Genomic DNA, 22678 nt, shown 5'->3' on the forward strand with positions numbered 1-22678 from the left:
ATGTTGCAAGATGGCTGTATTGATGGACACGCGTGAGCAGTGCCTTTGATCTCTTCAACAGCAGATGAAGTTAGTTTTTGATTTGCATGTCACACAGAGACTCATGCCGGCTGGATGTCCCGACCCCGGCTGCCAGTCACTCTGTGTATTTCCGGATGGCGGATGACATGTCGAGTGAGCTCATGTATCGGTGGCATCAGTATTAGCAGCAGCTGGGGGAGGAAGCTGGACGAGAGGAGACAAACTGCCTAGGAGCTCAGTGCGCAGGCAGAGCCATGGATATGGAGAAGCACTTTAACAATGTCGGCCGTCTATCAGGTGAGAGGGCAAAGGCGCTCAGCGCTGTATCTGCCAAGGGTAGGCCGGGGAGAGGAGAGGAAGTAAAGGCCAGGGAGAAAAAGGGAGGTACGGACCCCAAGAGTTACACCCTCGACACAGGACACACATCACTGAACCTTGCTGAATTGGGAGAGGCAGACGCTACACTATCTTCACTAAAAAGCACTTACTGCCCATGGAAGAAGGGGAGACCCTGACACTTAACTGCAACACATGATTAACCGGTACGAATAGTAGGCTAAATCAGAATTTTGTCACCTGATCCCCGTTCCAGCACTGCCCCAGTCCTCGTTCTCCCTTCTGCAGTGATGTGCAGAAGTGGGCCACCTTGAACACGGCACCCCTAACTCTTGACCAAAGAACTTGGACATGTCTACTGTTAGTAAGGACAACTCTATTGACCACGTAGTAACAAAAAGGACAAAAACCTTAAATGACTGACATCTCTCACTTGATGGCCATTGACATTCCATCACTACTGTCAAACAGTGATTGGCAATCTGTCTGCTCTCATTAGTGATCATACAAGGCTAATGTCCACCACTGCTGACCCGGACCACTACAGGCCAATATCAAGTTGATGACTTTATATCTCCCAGGGCTCAAGACTAACTTTATCGCACAAGAACTAGAGATTCCTAAGCAAAACAAGCATTTCCAATGCATTCGGTCTCGCCTTTGGGACCTTATATGTATTTAACTATGTAGCACATTAGCCTCGGTGCTGAAAGATCTACTGTTCCTTATCATAGATGGAAAGTAAGCACCAAACTGCGTGACATGCCTGGTACGGGAACACAAGGAGAGAAATATTGCCTTTCAACTGGGAATGGTATAGTTCAAAGCTCTGTTTTTAATATACAATCAGGGCCTTCAGTGGTCATATCACTGAAAATACAAGATTTGAAAAAAATATTGTCTACGGGTGCTCGTGGAAGACAATTTCTATGGACTGTAATATAAAGAATGATAAAGTGATTCTGGTATTTTACTGACATCTGTGGGTTTTTTTCTATCAAGAAAGTTAAAAGAGGCAGTAGCGAGAAATATGAAAAAAGGAAAGTCCCTTAGCAGTAAGCAATTCATATTCATCAAGACAGTTAAATAGAGGCAGTTGGACAGAAATAAAGTCACTAAGAGGAAGCAGACAAGTCCTAGGGCTAATCTCCAGAGCCCACAAAGTACATACACATATGAGTATATACTAAAGTATATACAAGAGGTCTCGAATGCTCAACCTAAAAATGTGAGCGGTGATCCCAGATTTTTATGCGAGATCAATTTCTGGTGAGTGCCAATTAAAACTCAATTGTGGTAATAAAAGAAGAATCAATATATATAATAAAAACAGAAAGGAATCATCAGGTCTCTGATGTGGATGCATTAATCCATGGAGACGGTGTCTTTCCAATATAAAGCTAGAACATCAACGCTGGTAAACAGCGAGCATCGCAGCCGTGAGGGGAACGGCCAATACCTTCCAGCTGTGAGGGGAACGGCCAACGCTGCCCTCGCTACAATCTTGCTGTGAGGGGAACGGCGATCTCAGGACCACATTTCGCCACATTGGCGCCTGCCGTGACGCCCCCTCTCGTGCCCGGAGGCGCAATAAGAACTCTGCTGGCCTCCCGCAGCATGGGATGCTGGTAAATAGCGAGCATTGCAGCCGCGAGGGGAACAGCCAATACCTCCAGCCATCAGGGGGAACTGCCAACACTGCCCTCACTACAATCCTGCCGCGAGGGTAACGGCCATCTCGGGACCACATTTCCCAGCATCCCCACATCAGCGGCTGCCGTGACGCCGCCTCCCGCGCACGGAGGTGCGATAAGAACTCTGCCGGCCTCAAACAGTGCCAAGGGCGGGCCTGTCTGCACCTGTCAGAGACTGGACGAGTCTGGGCTGGGCCACCCCTCTGACAGGTGCCAACCAAAAGATGTGTTGAGGTGAGTGCTGAAATATTATGACATGGGGAAACGTACTATTATAACAAGCTCTCGACCCCTACTTCCATAGACAGTATGCTAGAAAGAGCAGTTAACATTGTAGCAACAGAGATTGAGCTAACCGATAGGCGATTGTCCCTGGGGGTGGCAGCACCACGGATTACTCCTTCGGCTGGGGAGGAACAGGAGGATTGTATCGGCCTCCCCCTGTCGCCAAATGTAATTTTTAACACCACTATGCACTCCCCAAACCCAGAAGGTGGCTGTGATATAGAAAGCAACCAGGGAAATAAGGACAATGGAGTCTCTGAGGACCATCCAGCTGCAGTTCAAATTGAGGATATCCTACCAAATAAGGATGTTTCCCCGAATTCAATAATCACAGGGGCAAAAAGGAAAAGAAAATTAGCTAAACCGACTAACTCGAAGATTTTAACTTTCATTGTGATTACTTTTCTGTGAGAGACTCTCACCTGCATAATTCCGCTCCTGGCCCCGTTCCGCCCCGGCTGAGTGCCGTTTGTGCGGAGGGTCGAACAGCTGAGCGCCATTCTTCGCCTTCTCTTCACCACTTCCGCCCTGCCTCACCCAGCGCAGGTTAGCGGTCTAGTGGCTTAACTCAGTCCCTTATAAAAGATGATCTGGCGCAAGCGCAGCGGACGAGCGCAGCGGGCGCGCCGACTTCGCGCCGAAGTCGCGCCTAAGTCCAGCCCGTCTGCGCCCGGACGCGACCAGCGGCCATGTACTCTGCCCAAACTTTTTCTTATTCATCTACTGATCTACTCTCACTGCGACAGGCTGGCTCTTTACCGCCCAGCGCCATTAGGAGGACCCAGGAGTGCGGTATCTCGATTTTTCCATCTACAGGAATCCCTATTCCGCCGGACCTTGGTCCTACTCCTGCACCCTCGCTCTACACCCCTTCAGAGCCAGAGACGCGCCCCCTAACAATCCTCTACCTCAACACCCGGTCCATGGTCAAACACCAACTGGATATCTATCGCTTACTTGATGATAGCGCCATAGATATTCTTCTCCTCTCGGAGACCTGGCTCACAGACGACTCTGTACCTGATATTTTGGCCGCCATTCCCAATGGCTACTATATCATACAAGTTAATCGTATAGGGGGGCAGGCGGGTGGCGGAGTGGCAGCCATTATTCGTAAAGAGTATATTTTTTCCACCTTGGACTGCACTTCTATCCCCAACACTCAAACCCTTGTCATCCAACTTTGTTCGACCAGGTCTTCCCTTATCTGTGTTCTCATGTACAGGCCCCCTATTTACATGCCCTCTTTCCCACAGCAAGTTGGGGATCTTGTCTCCCAGATTCTTATTAATCATGCTAAAGTCATCATTTTAGGTGATTTTAATTATTGGCCCACCGACCCTCGGGAAAGTAGACTGTCTGAACAGTTCTCAGAAACTCTAACCTGCATGAATTGTCGACAATTGATCTCCACGCCTACTCACTGTAAGGGCCACATACTAGATCAGGTCTGGTCGGCTAACTTAGATCTCTCGCCCCCACTGGTAACCCCCTGCTCTTGGTCAGACCATTACTTTATTTATTTCTCAGTTGACCTCTCCACACCCCATCGTCGCCCCCCCCCCTTACCAACATCTCAGCTCGCAACTGGAAGAATGCCAATCTGACTGAACTACACTCCCTTTTGGCAGCCTCTGTCCCTCCGCTTTCTGATTCAGCCTCTCACCAAGCCTCTACCCTGGAGCAATGGCTGATGGCGGCCGCTAACGCTGTAGCACCCTTAAAAACTATAAAAGCTATGCGCCCTCATGACGCCCAGCGATGGTTTACTGTCCAGTTAAGACTGGACAAACTGGCTCTTCGCCAAGCCGAACGCCGCTGGCGCCACAAGTATGATCCTCTGCTTAAAATTGAATTTACGATCTTATTGAAAAAATACAAATCTTCTATTCTAGAGGCAAAATCATCATACTTCTCCTGCAAAATCTTGGAGACGGCTTCCAAAGCAAAAGACATCTTTGCGATTGTTATTGAGCTTTCCCTCCCTGATCGCGTCACTCTCCCTTCCATCCCTACTCAAGCTCTGTGTGATGAGCTCAATGCCTTTTTCCAGGACAAAATTTCCATGATTAAAAATAACATTCCCTCTCCCTCCTCGCCCCATTCAATTTCACTACCCCCCGCAAATTCCCAGCAATTCAATACTTTCCCCCCCATCTCCATCACTGAGTTTCACAGCCTCTTGCACAAAGTCAGTTCCGGTTCTCCCAACGACTGTTGCCCTCCTCACATCCTTAAAGAAATTTTCCTGACTTGCCCTGACCCTGCTTTGGGCTCTTCTTAACACCTCTTTAGCCACTGGAGTAGTTCCAGATTCCTTCAAGCGGGCTGTAGTGCTACCCATCCTAAAAAAGGCAAATGCAGACCCCTCAGTCTTGAGTAACTTCAGACCCATCTCTCTTCTCCCCTATTTGGGAAAGATCTTAGAGACTTATGTAACACGGTGTCTGAGTACTTTCATTGAGAGCTCTTCTTTTCTGGACCCCCTACAGGCCGGCTTCCGCCCCCTCCACCCCACCGAGGCGGTTATTGCGGCAGTCATGGACACCTTAAGAACAGGAGCGGACAATAACATCTCTCAAGCCCTCGTCCTGCTGGATTTGTCGGCGGCTTTTGACACGGTCGATCACACTATATTGATCGACCGTGTCACAAATGCCGGCATTCAGGGCGTTGCTCTTGATTGGGTCCGATCCTTTCTTGACGGCCGCTCGCAAGCTGTCCACCTTTCTATCTTTTCTGCTTCTCCTTCTTCCCTCTCTTGTGGTGTCCCTCAGGGGTCGGCTCTGTCCCCACTTCTTTTTAATTTATATATGCAACCCCTTATGGTCTCTCTTCTTCACTCCCCTGCCACTATCTATAATTATGCAGATGATCTGCAGCTGATTTTTCCTTTGGACACCCTTCCCTCCTCTCGCACCAATTTTCAATCAACCATATTGTATATCTCCGATTGGATGGCCCACAGCCAGCTCAAGTTAAACCCATCCAAAACGGAACTCGTTCTGGTGGGTGGACCGACCAATCCGTGGGATAACAATTATTGGCCCTCCTCTCTTGGCGCCCCTCCTAGCCCTGTCAGCTCTGTGAAAAGCCTTGGAGTTGTCATCTCTGGTGACCTATCTATGAAACCGCAGATCTCGGCAGTAACATCATCCTGCTTCTTCCATCTGCGTAGGATCCGCAAGATCTGTCGATTTCTCACCAGAGAGGCACTCATCCTAGTCATCTTGGCTTTAGTCATTTCCAGGGTTGACTTTGCAAATATCTTATACGTGGGGATTCCGGGCTACCAGCTCCATAGACTTCAAATGATTCAGAATCAGGCTGCCCGTTTGGTGTTCCACCAGCCCAAACACCAGCATGTTTCACCTCTGCTGAGGAGCCTCCACTGGCTTCCAGTGGCCAAACGGTGCACCTTTAAACTGGGTTGCACCATCTTCAAAGCTCTCCATAATCGGGCACCCGCCTTCATTTCTTCTAAATTAAGGCGGTATTTACCTACTCGCCACTTACGCTCCTCCGCCGACAATCTCCTGTGTATTCCCCACAACCATCGCAAGAAACATGGCGGTATGCGTTTCTCCTTTTTAGGCCCTTCCTTTTGGAATTCTCTCCCTGTTCTCTTTCGTCATTGCCCCTCCTATGAGCTCTTTCGCAAGTCATTAAAAACGTTCCTTTTTAAAGCGGCCTATGAGTAACCACTTACCCTTGCCCGTCTTGTCTGTTATGAGCGGCAAGAAACCGTTCGGTGTACGTGCGCGTTATAAGACTTTTTAACATAACATAACAACATAACAGGAAATACCCCCTCCCCCGCTTAAAACAACAACGTACCGGCCTGAGTTCATGGATCCAAAACACAGCGACCTCCGCGACCTCAGCAAATGCGTAGCCTGCCGACATCATTGCAGATGCCACTGTTGACTGAACTTTATCAGAACCACTACCATCCATACGCAAACCGAGTGTAGTATCTTGTGCTTGTTTATGGAATCCCTCTGGACTAGAATCTCACTGTATGGGAGTTCTGTGACAGGGATTCCAAGGGGGAGTTTTGTGACAGGGATTCCAACTTTGTATGAGTCAACAACGATGAGGGCACTAATTTGTAAATACTGGTGAGACTATTAGCGGTAATTCAATAGACCTTTATCTTTAGTTGTGGCGCTTAACTTCTTATGGCCCACTGTTAAGACCAATAATGAAACAACAAGAAAAATTGCAAAAGGAGCGTCTAAATTCCGAAATTACAAAAGTTTAAGTTCATATGAATTCCTTTGATTCTTATTATTCTTCTTTCTTTTCTTTTTCTTTCTCTTTAAACTTTAATAGATTCAACAAAAAGGAGTCTCGGGAGTTCCAAATTCCAAATTTCAAATTTCAAGCAAAAGAATGTTCTAAATCAATGTAGCAAATATTGCAATCAAATCATTTTCTCCAAAGAAATGTACAGCTTTGAGTTATGCGCAGCCTATGCGTTCGTCCCTCATGGGACATCATCAGGGCTCAAATAATTGAAATTTCTATGGAACCATTCCTCCTCATACAGGAAAAAATGATTTTCCAAAATTAGTAAACTCATCTCCTCAATCATTTTGGAGTGGTCCCTTAGACTTGCACGCCAGCTACCCAAAAAATGATTCATAGCCTCTATCCCTGTCCTTGAGTCAATGCATGTATATAGTCCTACTACATCCAGTGTTACCAAAATTAATCCTTCCTCCCATCTCACATCTTTAATTTGTTCAATAAGTCCATAGTATCCCTTAAGTAAGACGGTAAGTTGACTACTAATGGTTTTAGAAATGAGTCAACAAATTCCGACAAGTGCTCTGTTACACTGCCTATCCCCGAGACAATGGGTCTCCCTGGAGGATTGGTTCTTGATTTATGGACCTTAGGCAGAATATAAATAAAAGGGTAAGTGGGATTGGTCACATTCAAATATTTGAATTCCGCCTCATCTAATAAGCCTTCCTCGTTCCATGATGATAACCTTTCCCCTATCCGTCTCGAGGCTCTCTCATGGGATTTCCTGGGACCATAACATGTAGTATCCTCCAATTGTCTAATAATCTCTTTACAATAATCCGATCTATTCATGACAACACTATTACCGTCTTTGTCTGCTTCACGTATCACTATATTCTTGTCCGATCTCAAATCTTTTAATGCAATTTGCTCCAATTGTGTCAAATTATCCTTAAATACATTTCTCTTCATCATACCCCGGTCCTCCAATTTGTGGAATTTAGTCGAGTCTTTTTGACATATAAATCAATGGCAGCAAACTGCATGCCATAGGGTGTAAATTTAGATCTTGGTCTCAAGCCACTAGAACAACTGTAGTCAGTGGATATATTCAACATAGTAGCTACATCTTCCACCCCCAACTCATCACCCTCCGTTATTGACAATAATAAATGTGTATTCTGCAATTCCGATATCATTATTTCAGAGCCTTTTACAACAGATTTCACATGTGTAGGCTTATCAATAGTTGCAAAATAACTTTTCAATGTCAGTATTCTGGAAAACTTAAACAAATCTATTTCTAAATCAACAAAATCACAATGACTTTTAGGGCAAAATTACAGGCCTTTTTTCAGTACAATTAATTCATTGTCCTTTGAAGAGAACGAAAAAGGAAAGAAAGAAAGAATAATAATAAGAATAAAAGGAATTCATATGAACTTCAATTTTGTCTTAATATTTTCGGAATTTAGACACTCCTTTTGCAATTTTTCTTGTGGATTCCAACTTTGTCAGTTGGTGGCTCCTTGATGTTCCTGATGGCTGCTCTACTTGTGGCTCAGCATATTTATGAATAAATGCTTATTCAACTTACCTGGTGTACTCGTGTCATCACCACAACTCTTGACGACGAGTGCTGGGTCACAGAATCGAATGCACGACCAGGAGCAGAAGTTTCATCGGCTACCACGACAAACGATGTGGGGAGAGTATATGATCGTCGCTCCCAAGATCCAGAGTCTGGTTTTTGGGAGAGGATCCAGACCCACGCCGTTTCGCACACTTCCCAACTCCAAATTTTGACAGAAAAGATTATAAGCAGACCGCGTCAGGAATCAGGTCAGTGACTGATGAAACGCACATTAAGTGACGTGCGTTCCAGCATGGAGCTATGCAAAAAGGCATTGTACCCGTTTGAACGTTCGCACGTTTGCCTTACAACAGTGAAACGCAGGCAGGCTTGTCGGAGTCAAAGCGTCATAGTGCGGCATGACCTCATAGTGGGCTATTGTTCTTCGCTGAGCTGTCTGCTCTCAAAGGAATTTATTTTTTGTATCTGATTGTGCATCACAATCCAATAAAGGGAGCAGCAGATGAAAAGGACTCAGAACTGAAGGTATTTTTTTATTTTGCATTTGCTCAGACTTTAATTGTGGCAAGACTGTGATAGAAGATCCGTATATGCAATACAAATTCAGGAATAGTGAGCTGTGGCCAAAGTTCAACGCAAGTATCCTGAGCAGTGGATTATTTGTGTATTGTGGCAGCAGAATAGAACATATTTCTGCTTGTTACTTAAATTGTAGGTTCGCTGTATTTTGTTTCCTTTCCCTGAGAGTACAAAAGTCTTCATTTTTAACACTATTTTTATTTTTCAACATGCAAGCTGTCAGTCCTCCGCCACCTTTCCGGAAACACTAGGTGATCCACCCATCAATTGGAAACAATGGTTTGATGGGTTTGAAACCTATTTAGGTGCCATAGGTGCTAACAGGTTTAGATCAGAAGGCAGAAAAGATCTATTGTTGGATTTGGGGGGGGGGGGGGCTATGCTGAAACACCTTCCGCCGCCTGATATCGTTGGAGAGGAAATTCTTGATGAGTTTCAAGATACTATTAAGAGACTACAAACTAGATTTGACGTCCAGCCTAGCATTGTTGTACTGCGTCATACATTTATTTGGCGCACAAAGTACGGGGGAAGATGTTGACACTAATATCACTGTTCTGAGGAGACTTGTGGCAGAGTGCCAGTTTGAGAACTTTGCTGACCAACTGGTGCGAGATCAATTAATTTGCAAATGTGCTGATAAAATTATTAAACAAAAACTTCTCTCTATGGGGAATCCTAGTTTGGAGGAAACTATCAGAGTGGCAAAGAACAATGAAACATCAGTATTGTCTGCCAAAGAACTGGAGAATAAAGGCAATGAAGCAGTCTCAGCAGTCAAAGTGAAAGATAGTAAAGACAAAAACAGCAAAACCCCTGACAAACAGCGTGTGAACTCTTGGGAAAAACAGAATACTTTCTTTTCTCAAGGTAACGTTTGCCATAAAAGCGGATACAAGATTCATATGAAAGGCAATAAATGTCCTGCCCAGTGCTTTAAATGGGCCGGTACTCACCGGTACTAAGTACCAGCACTTCTCATTTTTACCGAGCTGAGTACGGGCACTTCTTCACTGCCAAGGAGAGTACCGGTACTCAAGGTCGAATTGATAAGGTGGGCACCGGCCGATGCCAAGGGCCAGCTGTGTTCTTGTTCGTTTTAGCAGTATGTTTGCCGTTTGTCTGTGTCATTCAGCTGAGACAATTGGCACGGTGGGGGCTGAGCGGCCTGTTGGAGGCATGCTGCTGCGGCAAGAGAGCCTCTGCTCCCTCCCTCTCCACCCAACTGGAAGCTGTCATTGTCCTCAACAACCCCCTGCCGAGCCTCCATGCTGGGACGTCTTGTTAGATGGCGTATGAGACATTTTCTACCTGGGGCGCAGCGCAGTGATGTGTGCAGACTGAATGAGTGTGTGTGTGTGTGTGTGTGTGCGGGGGTGGGGGGAGCCTGCCCAGGAGTGGCCACTTAAGAACCCAGGTAACAAGGGTACTTTTCACCTCTTAGCCTCTCACTGGGGTCTGGCTGTCTTTTCCCTGACTCGCTTGCCCCTGGGAATCCACCCCACCCCGCCCGCCTGCTGTGACAATGTGTGTTTAAGGGGCGTGGATGAGATGCTGGTGGTGGGGATTACCTACGCGGACTCCCTGGTCTGCAGGTGAGGTGAGAAGCGATCTACTGACCTTCCCATCAGAGGCCAGTATTGTACTGTCTCTGACCTCTACCCTACTGGACTCTGCACATGCTCATGACACAGCAGTGATCGCAGTCTGCCACTGAAAGCTTCCCGACTGCGGGGCCTTCTGCCGAGGGGAGAGGGCGGATAATGGGGTGAGAGAAGGTGAAGAGTGAAGGGACCGATATAGAAGAAGCAGAGAAGAGTTTAAAGGGGAAAAAGATAGACAGACGGGGTAAGCGCAGATAGAGATGGGGAAGAGATCAGGACAGCTATTCAAAGAGTAAGATCAGATACAGAGAAATAGAATAATGGTAGAGAATGATAGGATACAAGTGGGGTAAAGAGAGTGGGACGGAGTTAGATAAAAATGGGAGAGAAGTGAGGGGAAGGGATGGAGAGGTTAGGGATGTGAAGACTGGTAGAGAGTGTTTGCCTGCTTCTTTGTGTGTGAGAGAGAAATGAAATCAGAGTGGAAGAGAAGCGGGACACTCAGGAGGTATTTGAAAAGAAATGCGTGGAATACTTGTTTTGTGTGTATGTGGGTGTACTCTTGAACATAAAAGGATTGCTCCAAATGCAAGTAAGTAGGAACAGTATGACATTAAAAAGCTGCAACTATTATGAAACAAGGAACTATTAACATGTGGTGTTTGACATTCATTTTGTGTAATGAGTTAGCACATTTTGGGTTTTTTCCGGACATTTCTCATGTTTTGGTATGTCCTGCAAATGGTGTAATTGCCCTTTTCTGCACATATGAAAAGTTTGAGACCACTATCAAGGGCAAAATGAAAACTCAACAAAAGTGTTTTTGTATCAACATGTCTCACCCCGCCTCTAACCACGCCCATTACCACGCCCCTAGCTCAATTTAATGAGTACCTGCACTTATTTTTTTCCATTTAAAGCACTGGTCCTGCCAGATTTGCGACTTGCAACATTTGTAACAGGCCTGGACACTTTGGCAAAGTCTGCCAATCTAGCAAAGGAAGAACAATATTATGCCCTTCCACTGTAAAGTGTGTTATAGATGGGGGAATGTCTGGTGATGATGATCAATCAGTCACAAGAGATCTCAGTGAGATGGTTGTTGTTGTACATGATGATGGGGTTATTGTTGGCAATCCTGAAATGTGTAAAGATCCTTATGTTGAAATATTAGTTGGGGATCGGATTCTGAAATTACTTGTGGACTCTGGGGCTCATATCTCCATGATTACTTTAGTGCTATATAATGCGACATGGCCATGAAGACCTTTAATTCCTCCTGATCGAAAGGCTGTCTCCTATGAAGGTCAAGAAATACATTTGTCAGGGTACACTGAAGACGTTTTAGAATTCAAAGGGAAAAGGATAGCTGGAAACTTGTATGTAGCTCACAAAGGGTTGAACATCTTGGGGTGGTTTCACCAGGGCCTGTTTGGGATGGTACTCAGACCTGGCACTTCAGAGCAGGTTCTTGCAGTGAGGGATGATCTTGATCTGGAAAGTCTTAACCAGTTTCCACATGTTTTTTTCTGGGGAACTAGGTAAAATTAAGGATTTCCAACACAAGATTGTTGTGAAGGACAGTGCCAAGCCTGTAAAACACAAACTTCGAAATGTCTCTTTTAGTGTCCGGCAAGATCTAGAAAAAAGAGTAGGACTCTTTGTGTGCCAAAGGGATCATCAAACCAGTGGAGTCCTCTCTATGGTTGTCCCCACTAGTAGTTGCTCGCAAGCAAAATGGTGAACTTAGGGTCTGTGTTGATCTTCGCTGTCTCAACAAGGAAATCTGGATAGATGCTCACCCTCTTCCAAATATAAATGAACTGTTGGCAGGGTTGAAAGATGCTAAGATTTTCACGAAGCTGGACCTCGCATCTGCCTACCATCAGGTAGAATTGGCCCCGAGTCAAGACACCTAACTGCATTTGTTTCCCCTTTTGGAACATTCCAATATGTTTGTATGCCATTTGGACTCTCTTCAGCAGCTTCTGTGTTTCAGCGACTCATGTCAGTTATGCTGAAAGGTATTGAGGGAATATCTGTTTTCCAAGATGATGTTCTGGTTTTTTCACCAGATAGTGTTTTTCATGATACTGTTCTTAAAGAGGTCCTGTCTAGGTTCCAAGCAGATGGTGTTGTGTTGCGTAGAGACAAATGTGTATTCAGGACCAAGAAGGTTGAAAACTTAGGACATACTGTCAATGAAAATGGCATCCTTCCTAAGACAAATTTAGTTGACACTATTGTCAAGTCAAAGGCTCCTTCTGCAAGGCGGGTCTCAAGTCGTTTTATATCAGAGTTTGCAAGCAGGTTAAGACTGCTGTCAAGAATGTTGATGAAAGGCGTTGCGTTTGAATGGAGTGGTGAATGTCGGAGTGTTTTTGAATGGGTCAAAAAACAACTTACTTCACCAAATGTACTTAAACATTATGTGATCCATCCTTACATGTACCCTTATAGTTGATGCTAGCAATGACGGTTTGGGTGCTGTTCTTTTTCAGAAGGAAGGAAGGGAACGTTAGAACCATTTGGTTTGCCTCCAGGATATTATCTCCATCTGAAAGTAAGTACTCTGTTATTGAAAAGGAGTTGTTGGCGTGTTGGTGGGCTGTAATGAAGTTTAGGAACTTAATATGGGGAAAAAGATTCTGTCTTTTTACACCGAGGATCGCAGGCCTGTCCTCGAAATTATTACAATTTGACTTTTGTGCTGAATATATTCCTGCCAACAAAAATGGGTGTGCAGACTTCCTTTCTCGTTCCTCCGACATTGTTGAAAGGGAATTGGACACAGGGGAGGAGGAAAAGGAAGAGTTTATTGTAGCAGCTGCGGATCTCCCTCAATTGTGTGCTGTTTTAGAAAATGAGTGGAGTCAGGCACTTTGTATTGATCCTTCAATAACTTAGGTTATGACATATGTGGAGAAGGGATGGCCTAAAGAGAGGAGTCTTAGTTTTGAGTTCAAAACTCACCATTGAAGATGGGTTGTTGCTCAGAGGGGACAAACTGGTAACTCCTTTGTCTATGAGAACTGCTTTTGTGAAACATGCCCATGAAGGATATTTAAGTGCCACCATGACAAAGAAAAGGGTGTGTCTCTCCTTCTGGTGGCCTTTCATGGACAGAGATGTTGATGAAATTGTGAGGTCTTGTGTAATTTGTGCCAGTTGTGACAAAGCTGCCAAGTTGGGTACTCCTCCTCTTTCTCCAACTGAATTGCCGTCTGCACCATGGGTAAAACTTGGGCTTGACATTGTTGGTCCTTTTCATGCACTTGATACCTCATCTAGGTTTGCATTGGTCCTCATGGATTATTACTCTAAGTGGCCTGAGGTCAAGTTTGTGACAGAAGTGTCTTTAAGATCTGTGGTTGAGTTTCTTAATGAGATTTTTCTGAAGGAAGATTTTCCTGAATTTTTTGTTACAGACAATGGCACACAAGTCATTGCCGCTGAGGTGGAGGATTTTTTTGCACACCTGTGGTGTAAAACACCGTAAGAGTTCATTGTACCACCCTCAGACCAATGGTCGAACGTATGAACAGGGAGCTTGGAGAGTGCATACAGTGGGTGCTAGCCAATAAATGTGTTGTGTCCAACTCTGTGAGAAGTATGCTATGGGTTTATCGCACTACTCCACATTCAACAACTGGCGTTTCACCCTTCGAGTTATTGCGTGGTCGGAGAGCGGCCACTGTTTTCTGTCCTAGTTGGATGAGCAAGTGGGTCAAAGGTAAACAATGGTCAGATGATAGAGTCAGGAGTCGTGTAGAGCTGACTCAAAGTAAGCAGAAAACGTATTTCGACTCCACTAAGAAGGTCAAAGGTATTGACATACATTTGGGCGATTGGGTCCGTGTGAAGAAGCCTGTCCATGTTTAGAAGGGTATTTCTAAGTTCAGTTCACCATTAAAGGTTGTGGACGCGAGAGGGGATTCAGTAAAGCTTGTAAATGGACAGTGGTGGAACAAATGCTTGCTTACAAAATGCTCACTGGCAAAAGAGCATTCCATTGGGATGGGTGTCGGTGATGGTAGCAACAGTAGAAGTGATGTTTTACACTCAGATTGTGCGGGCCAGCCTGCCTTGAGGAGTAGTGCTTGAGTTAAGAATGTTCCTTTTCGATATATAAAATAGATATGTTGTTACTTGGAAGTTCTTTAGTTTTTGCTTAGTCTTAGACTACTCTTTCATCTTTATCTCTCTTCTTTTTCATTAGTTTCTATTTATCTTTGATTTTTTCTATCTTCGTTTTTCCCTGGTTCCATTCTTTTATCATTTCCGACTTCCGATGTGTTTTTTTGCTATGTTCTCTTCTACGTTGTATTTTCTTTATTTTTTTGGGAAGACCAATGTAGTATCTTGTGCTTGTTTATGGAATCCCCCTGGACTAGAATCTCACTGTGTGGGAGTTCTGTGACAGGGATTCCAAGTGGGAGTTCTGTGACAGGGATTCCAACTTTGCCAGTTGGCAGCTCCTTAATTTTCCTGATGGTTGCTCTGTTTGTGGCTCAGCATATTTATGAATAAATACTCATTCAACTTGCCTGGTATACTCGTGTGAGCACCACACAGTTTATAGCAGTTCCTTCAACTCGTCTCAGACCTGACGACATCTCAATTGATATAATAGTGGACATGGTATATGAGGGTATTAGAGACCTTGTGGATAAGAACTTTACTGCACTTTGGAAACGACTAGACCGCTTGGAGTCACTGACAAATACATCAAACACACATACTAGCACTCTTAAATCAACAACCACACCGGGGGTGGGTGTTTTCAGAACTTACAGCCCTCTAGCGTAGAGAATCTGAAACTGCAACGGCAAACCCCGATTCCTATAACCCCTCCCCTCAAGAGTGCCTGTGCAACTTGTAGTAAAGCAAAGGAAAGCCTTTCGTCCAAATCCATCTCTGCTCAGAAAACTATATTACCCACAGGGCGAATTAACAGCACTAATATCCATACTCATCCAGCTAATCATGCTGCCACCACTAACCCCAGATATTTAGCCTTCTGAGGGCGTAATAATCTGAGCGACACCACCACTATCAAAAACCATGACACCAGGCTGTCTGCCGAGATCAGCAGAGATGTCCTTAATCTACTACCAGCAGCTTGTCCCTACGTCCTAGCAGGTGTCCTCCCCCTCAAGAAAAAAACAGACTGATTTGAGTCCAACTGCAGAACAAAAGAGCTGATTGGCTTGTCAAATATAAAGGGTTCAAAGTGGCAAATATTAGCGACATCATAATGGTGGGTAGGGTAGGGTGAGTCGGATCCCCACAAAAGAATATTGAGGGAGACTGTGCTGTCATTAATTTTTGACATCCGTCACTGGTAAGATCGATTTTGATGACACAGGAATTTAATAACATTTCTCCAACTCATATTTCGTCACTGCCTCTGGGTTTTTACTACAAACCAACCTCGGGGTCAGATACTTTTGTAATTTCCCCGCATACAATGCATAACAGGTTTCCTGCCTTGCCCGGTTTAGACAGCCAGGATTGACTATTTTTTACAAAAATGATTTTGTAACCCTACCCAATATAAATGTTATCAATCTGTTTGATTTTATTAGCAATTTACAAAGTCAAAAGGCATTCATAACTTAGCTGGAATTTGCCTTGGTGGCGACTTTAATGTCAGGATCCCAAGGGAAAAAGAAATAGCTACCGAACCTTTGGCTCATGAGTTTCCATGCAAAAGGGGGATGGAACTTTAAGACCATTTGTCTAATCATAACCTACTCAATGTGATGGAAATTGCGGCTGTATGCCAAATTGATAATAATTTAAAACCCACATATAGGGGTCGCGGCTGTGCCTCAACTATTGATTATGTTTTTATATCTGCTTCACTAGAAGATCTTTTATTAAAGGCAGAGGTCTTACCCACTGTGAAGGGCAATCACAACCCAATTTTAACTACGATTAGATTCGCCCCCAGACCGAGTCTTGCTAAAGAGCCCGGGGCAAGCAATCTAGTGGCCTCGACTGATAAATTAAGAGGGATTTAGCAAGGTATTGATAACAAAAATCTGTTTTCCAAAATGATAAAAGCCCATCCATCGCTCATCGATACTTGTCTGTCATTTAGTGACCCCAACCCAGAGGCAATTAATGCGTTCAGCCGTCTGTGTGCTGGCATTAAACAATTGATTTCCAGGCCTGCATCAGACACCAGACAGAACCCAAGGTGGTTTAACAGTACTTGCTCATGAGCAAACCGAGAACTCTGAGTAGCACTCGCAGCAACACCAAGGGATGCAACTCTTGTTAAATCTTTGAGGTTCCACTACAAACAAGTGGCCAGGCAACTAAAAGATGTGATCTTAAAAGAACGCTGGGACAATCTTGCCTGTGCCGCTAGACTCAATAATGGATATGGTTTTTGGGCACCAGTTAAAGATATGGGGTCTATGGGCCTTACCGTCACCTACATAAGCTGAAAAAACCAGTGAAGCCTGGGAAGCTCACTTTTCTAAGATTTACACTGCTCCACCCCGGAATGAGGATTTTTTTTAAATAACCATGTCGCCTCACAGATTACTATATCCATGTTAGAAGTAGAGGTAATAAGGCCCCCGGCCCTGATGGGCCTTCTATCGACCGTATTCAACATAAATCTGAATTCTGGGCGCCCCTTTTACTTAATGTTTTTAATAATCTAACAAGCACTTTTATTCCGAGCACTTGGTCTACCAACATCATTGTGCCTATCTTTAAAAAAGGAGACCGATCCAAAGCTAGCTGCTATAGACCGATTTCCCTGATTGACAATGCACTGAAGATTCTCGGGATGATCCTGTTTAACAAAATTAACATATTTTAAATAAGTGTCACCTAGGTTTTAGAAGCAAATTGGGAACAGTGCCTTAATTTAAAACTGATTGTTGGCAAATATACGATAGCCCGGAGGTCGCCCATCTACCGAGCTTTTATGGACCTTACCTCAGCCTTTGACTTTGTCAACAGGTCACGTTTAAGGGTGGTCCTTTTAAAATATGTGCTGGATGAGGCTCTAGTCCACTTTATAGCTTACTTGCACAGGGACTTGAAGGCACGGATGAGGATCAGCAACAACGGAGAGGTCTCAAGGGACATCAATATTGGCATAGGGGTCAGGCAGGGGTGCGTACTGGCCCTGCTCCTATTTATCCTTTATATTAATGAATTACATAATGTACTGTCAGAACTTACTAATGATGTCCTGAGAATCAATGGTAACGCACTCCCCGCCCTACTGTATGCGGATGATGCAGTCCTAATGGGCCGCACTCCAAACGTACTACAAATTAGTTAGGGGGTTTGTAGTTTTTAAGGCTGATTTAGACCTCTGCACTAATTTAAAAAAATCTTTTATAATGACCCGTGGCCCAAAAAAGCACCTTATTAACTTAATACCCTCAGGCATTGAACATTTACTACACACTTGCACTTTCCCATATTTGAGGTTAGTATTTTCTGCCAATGGCTCTTTGGCAGCCCATGCCGGCCATCGTAGAAGTACATTTTTTAAAGCCACTAATTCGATCTTGAGCTTTCCGTAACCCAAACAAGCCGAGGTATTATCCATAATCAAAATTTGTAAAACACAGTGCATTCCCACTGCTACATACGGCGCAGAAGTTTGGGGTTTTACAAATTGCAGTGGAATCCAGGGAGAGGAAAACAGATTCTGCCGGAAACTTTTGGGGGCCCCCAATTTCCTCCTCACCCTTTGTGTGTCATAAGGAATCTGTATTATATAGAAAACTATGTCAGGTCCCGCCCCGCCAAGGCAACCTTGACGAGGGATATAATAGCAGACTGTCTTATATGCGACAATGGGAGGGAGAAAACCCTGGCTTGCTGCTGTCAGAAAAAGTCTGAGCAGCGTAAACCTAGAACATATTTTCCTAAATCCAACTGATCTAGACGGAATAAATAAAAAGACCCTCAAGTACGCCCTATATGAATTATATAATAATGCAAGATATGCTACAGAGCTCTCAAAATCATCAGTTGCTAGGTATATGTCGTTAGTGGATGCTAATAGCCCCCGATCCTATATGCCATCCAAGTATCTTCTGAAAAACATAGGTCGTTGAGAGAGAAGTTTGCTCTTTCGCCTTAAGGCCAGCACCTTCAAATACACACTTTGCTTCCCTTTGGCCTTTAACATCAATCTTGAGCAAATGTCCTGCCCTTGTGGTACTTGTAGTAACCAAACATTGTCACATTTTGTTATTTTTCGGCAACTGTTATAAAACAAATACACTAAACAACATCTGATCCCCTTTTTTAAGGCAATTGCCAACATCGATTATAGAAGAGTCTATCTGGAAATTCTTAAGCTTGAGAGGGACGATCTGATCATTCCCTTAAGTTCTTTTCTGAGAGTGGCAGTTCACTCACGTCCTTCCATGAGCACTCTCTAACATACCGAAGTGTTACCGAGCACACCTTGTTAGTCGTAAATGTTTTCATGGTATGGAGTATCAAAAGAAAGGGTTGTTCGCATGCCAGACCACATTTACAGTCTATACTAAATTGCACTTTATATTATGCTGCTAAAACGGTTTACATCTGATTGCACTTTATTATAATAAGCGGCTTCTTGTTGAACATTTGATTGTACCTATTAGCACATGTCGCTATTTGTTATGGTCATAAACTCTCTACGTTTCAATGTTATTCTTAACACTGTTGTTTTGGACATTATGCCTTTTAACATATGTATGTTATTGAAGTCCCCTAATGCAATTGGATAGTCCTCATCTATTCACTGTTTTTATATTGTTCTTCTTTTATAATAATCTGTATTGTTGCTGGTATTTTTACATGTGCTTTTATGGATATTTCATACACGAATAAAGATTGAATTGACGGAAAAACAGAAAGTAGCATATTACATTTTGGTAAGCTCTCTTAACTATTTATCATCATTCTTACTCCATCTTCACCTTCTCACCTCCCAGAATCGGTTATCACATGCATTCCACTTTCACCACTCGCCCCACCCCTTTCATTCTTACTCTTTATAAGATGACAAAACAAATCAGGAGTTTACATTTGTATTCTCTTCCAAAAATGTTTTTTGAAAGTTTTAGCTTTTTAAACTTCCAGATTTGTGTGCGTTTCTAGTACTTTATCTTCTGTTCACTGTAGTGCTCTTAATGAAGGGTTATGTGGCTTTCTTTGTGATAGCCATGTTCTTTCATTTTCTCTAATTTCTGAACAATGTATTACATTTATCTAGGTTCTTTGTGCAGTCCAGGTGACTGCATCAGAGTCCTACGCTAGGTGTGCACTGGATACTTTAGAGTCCGGGAAATCTAGATATTTCAGTACTAATAGGTACCTCTGAAAGATCGATAATATAAAGCTAATTAGTTGCCTGTTAAGTTCCTGATGTTCCACTGACTCGGACTTAGTTAGCTTTCAGTTCACTGGCATTAGATTACAAATCTTAGAAGACAACTGCCATTGTTTCCTTTCGCTAGTGTTATAGGCATTCGTTTTCAGCAGGATTTCATTTCTGGCTTATGATTTCTAGTTAAATAAAATACCAGTACAGTGCATGATTTCTAACTTTTGTTGTTGAAGGATGTTAAATGTTATTTAATAAGGGGCTGTACTCTCCCTCTGCTATCGGCTCAAAGCTTAATAAAACATAACTTTTCACTAGAAGTGGTTATTTATAGGATTACACCTAATAAGTTACTATCTAACCACATATCTTTTTGCCTTTTCTGGCAGTTGCAAATTAGCAGTTCAACGACAACGCTCATAAATCAAGAGAACTATATAGATTATCACTTTTTTCCTGAGTAGGTCAAGTTAAAAAAAACTGTGTGATTATCTACTAGGAAACAGGGATGTTTATGGTTCTTAATTTTGGCCCAAGTACTTGAAACAAAAAAAGATAAGATATTTTTAAGGAGTTTTAGCTAACCAGACAGTGAAAGTATGGAGCCTTGCCTACGGCAATTGCCCCAGTCCAGATGACCATCATGGAATGAAAGCCTTTACCCTTTTCTGGACTTCATCAGATGGTGATACCATGCTGTCAACATTACGGAGCAGTAGAGAATGGAACCATAAGCAATGACGTCTTCTCACACACTTTTTAACAAGGCAGTATTCATCCCTCCCTGAAAAGTGAAAAGTAGGAAAATAGAAGGTTGTCTCACATCACCAATGATTTACATACATCAGGAGTTACTTAACAGAGTGCATATGGTAACCTTGCCCATCCACTAAGTATGTTCAGAAAACCCCAAAAATAGCTTACCTCTCAGATTATAGTGTTAAGTCACAAGTAGATAAGACACACCCATCACAGCACATCAGTTACTAAGCCCAAACATATTTCTGAATGCAACAAATGGGAGCTATTGCCTTTGAGTAGCTGCTTTATTTTAAAATTAAATGAAACATAGATCCAACTTGGAATCTCTTCACACTCCCACATTGCTTATTTTTCTTGTCTTGACAGAAGAGGCTCAGAATCTTTCGTTGATGGGATCAAAAGAGAAATTATCATTTATATGAATGAGGCTGTTCTGCAACAAACACTCCTGAGGAATGATATCATGGACATACATGCGTACACACACTAACTTAAATAAGGAATCTAAACTAAGAATCCTGTATTAGAGTATGACTTGAAACTCTGCTCACTCTCCGCCCATTTTTTTCATTGGCTTGTGTCACTGTCCTTTCTAAATGCTGGCTTCTAATTCGTTATTAGGCTTGTTAGTCCTTCCTTAGTACCACCTTGTCTTCATTTGTGAACTCCCATGAGGACTGCCCCTTTTACTTCTGTTGTTACCGGGTATGTATTATTTTGTCTGTATGCACTATTTTCTTTAATGAGTTTCTCCTGCTGCAGGTACAACATGCTTTCCTGCAACATTCAGCGCGCCCTGTGGGCTTTCACTTTCAAGCAGCCCAGGACAATGACGGACACTTCTTTGAAATGAAATAGGTCACGCACTTACAAGAGTTTGAGCAATTGGTATTCTAAATGATTATCAAAACAGATAAATAAAAGGCATTGTCATTTACAATGCCAATAGCTTAAACTCTCGCAAATGCGAGACCTATTGCATTGCAAATGCTTGATTCATGCAAGTAACCACAAGGAGATGATGGACGGAGCGCTGAAACTTTTCAGACACTCACCCACAGTTACAGATCTATGCTGAATCCATCATCGTTCTTTAGCTCAATTCGCCTTCTCAGTTCAGGCCCAACTATATGCAAATCAGTCTTGACTCTGCCTCATGGGAACAGTCCAGCCCGAACTGGCAAGCAAGTTCTTCCCTGAACCGGAAACAAGCATCCTTGGATGGGTGTTTCGGGTAACACCCCTCATCAGCCAGGCTAGATTGAATCCAGTGGCAAAGTGAGCAAGGGACCCATGTCTGGGCATACAAAAGCAAACAAAGCAAACACAAGGAGATGATGGATGGAGCACTGAAACTTTTCAGAAACTCACCCCCAATCACAGATCTGGGTTGAATCCATCATTGTACTAGTTTCCAGTCCAGGGAGGACATGGCTTGGCAGTTTGGGCTGGACTGTTCCCATGAGGCAAAGGGTCAAGACTGATTTGCATATAGCTGTGTTTGAACTAGTGTGGCAAAGTGAGCTAAAGAATGAAGATGGAGTTAACCCAGATCTGTGACTGGGGGTGAGTATTTGAAAAGTTTCAACACTCCGTCCAACATCTCCTTGTGTTTGCTTCAATTAGTAACCTCAAACAATGAATTTTGCCTTCTAATTATTGCCAGACTGACTATGTAGAATAACCAAGAATCGTGATTCCATGGAAGAACAGTACTACTGACAATGGAAAATATGATCATCCATCCAGGCGAGGAAGCTACAAAGGGTTTTGGTTTGCATGGCAGTTGAACTTTCAGTAATCTAAAAATGGGTGGAGAATACCTTGGCCAGGAGTTGTGGCAGCACCAGGATCATGTGCTGGGTCAGTTTTACCTTGTCATCTGACTGGACCTTCCTCTCCTTTGCTGAGAGAACCTAGGGGGAATTGAGCACATTGTTCAGTGCACTGTCTCACAAAAATAACTGCCCAAAGAATAGACAAGGTGGAGATGTAACCTAAATTATCACTCATTGCCCACACAGTCTAAACAACAGCCACAAGCAAAAGAACCATCTCCTCTTACGTTGACAATACTCTTATGAGCACATGTAATTCTGGTTACCACCAAAGTTTCGCCACAACAGGGTTTACTCATTGGCTCAAGGCTTAGTGCACTAAGACCAAATCAAATAACATTCAAGAAAAG

The 22678-nt window shown here is 43.5% G+C and overlaps 1 protein-coding gene across 2 annotated transcripts in view; it reads right to left on the bottom strand.

Moving 5' to 3' along the window:
- Window positions 1-22678, bottom strand: part of STAG3 (STAG3 cohesin complex component) — a 1426160-nt gene that overhangs the window by 487284 nt on the left and 916198 nt on the right. Inside the window, exon 17 of one of the 2 annotated variants that reach the window (XM_078669437.1) lies at window positions 22365-22406. In XM_078669437.1, the coding sequence (XP_078525563.1) occupies window positions 22365-22406 (42 nt within the window). Of the gene's footprint in view, window positions 1-22313; window positions 22407-22678 lie in introns of both variants that reach the window. The other variant, XM_078669436.1, reaches the window with a different exon arrangement.

Source organism: Lissotriton helveticus, chromosome 12, assembly GCF_964261635.1.
Source record: "Lissotriton helveticus chromosome 12, aLisHel1.1, whole genome shotgun sequence".
Lineage (NCBI taxonomy): Eukaryota > Metazoa > Chordata > Amphibia > Caudata > Salamandridae > Lissotriton > Lissotriton helveticus.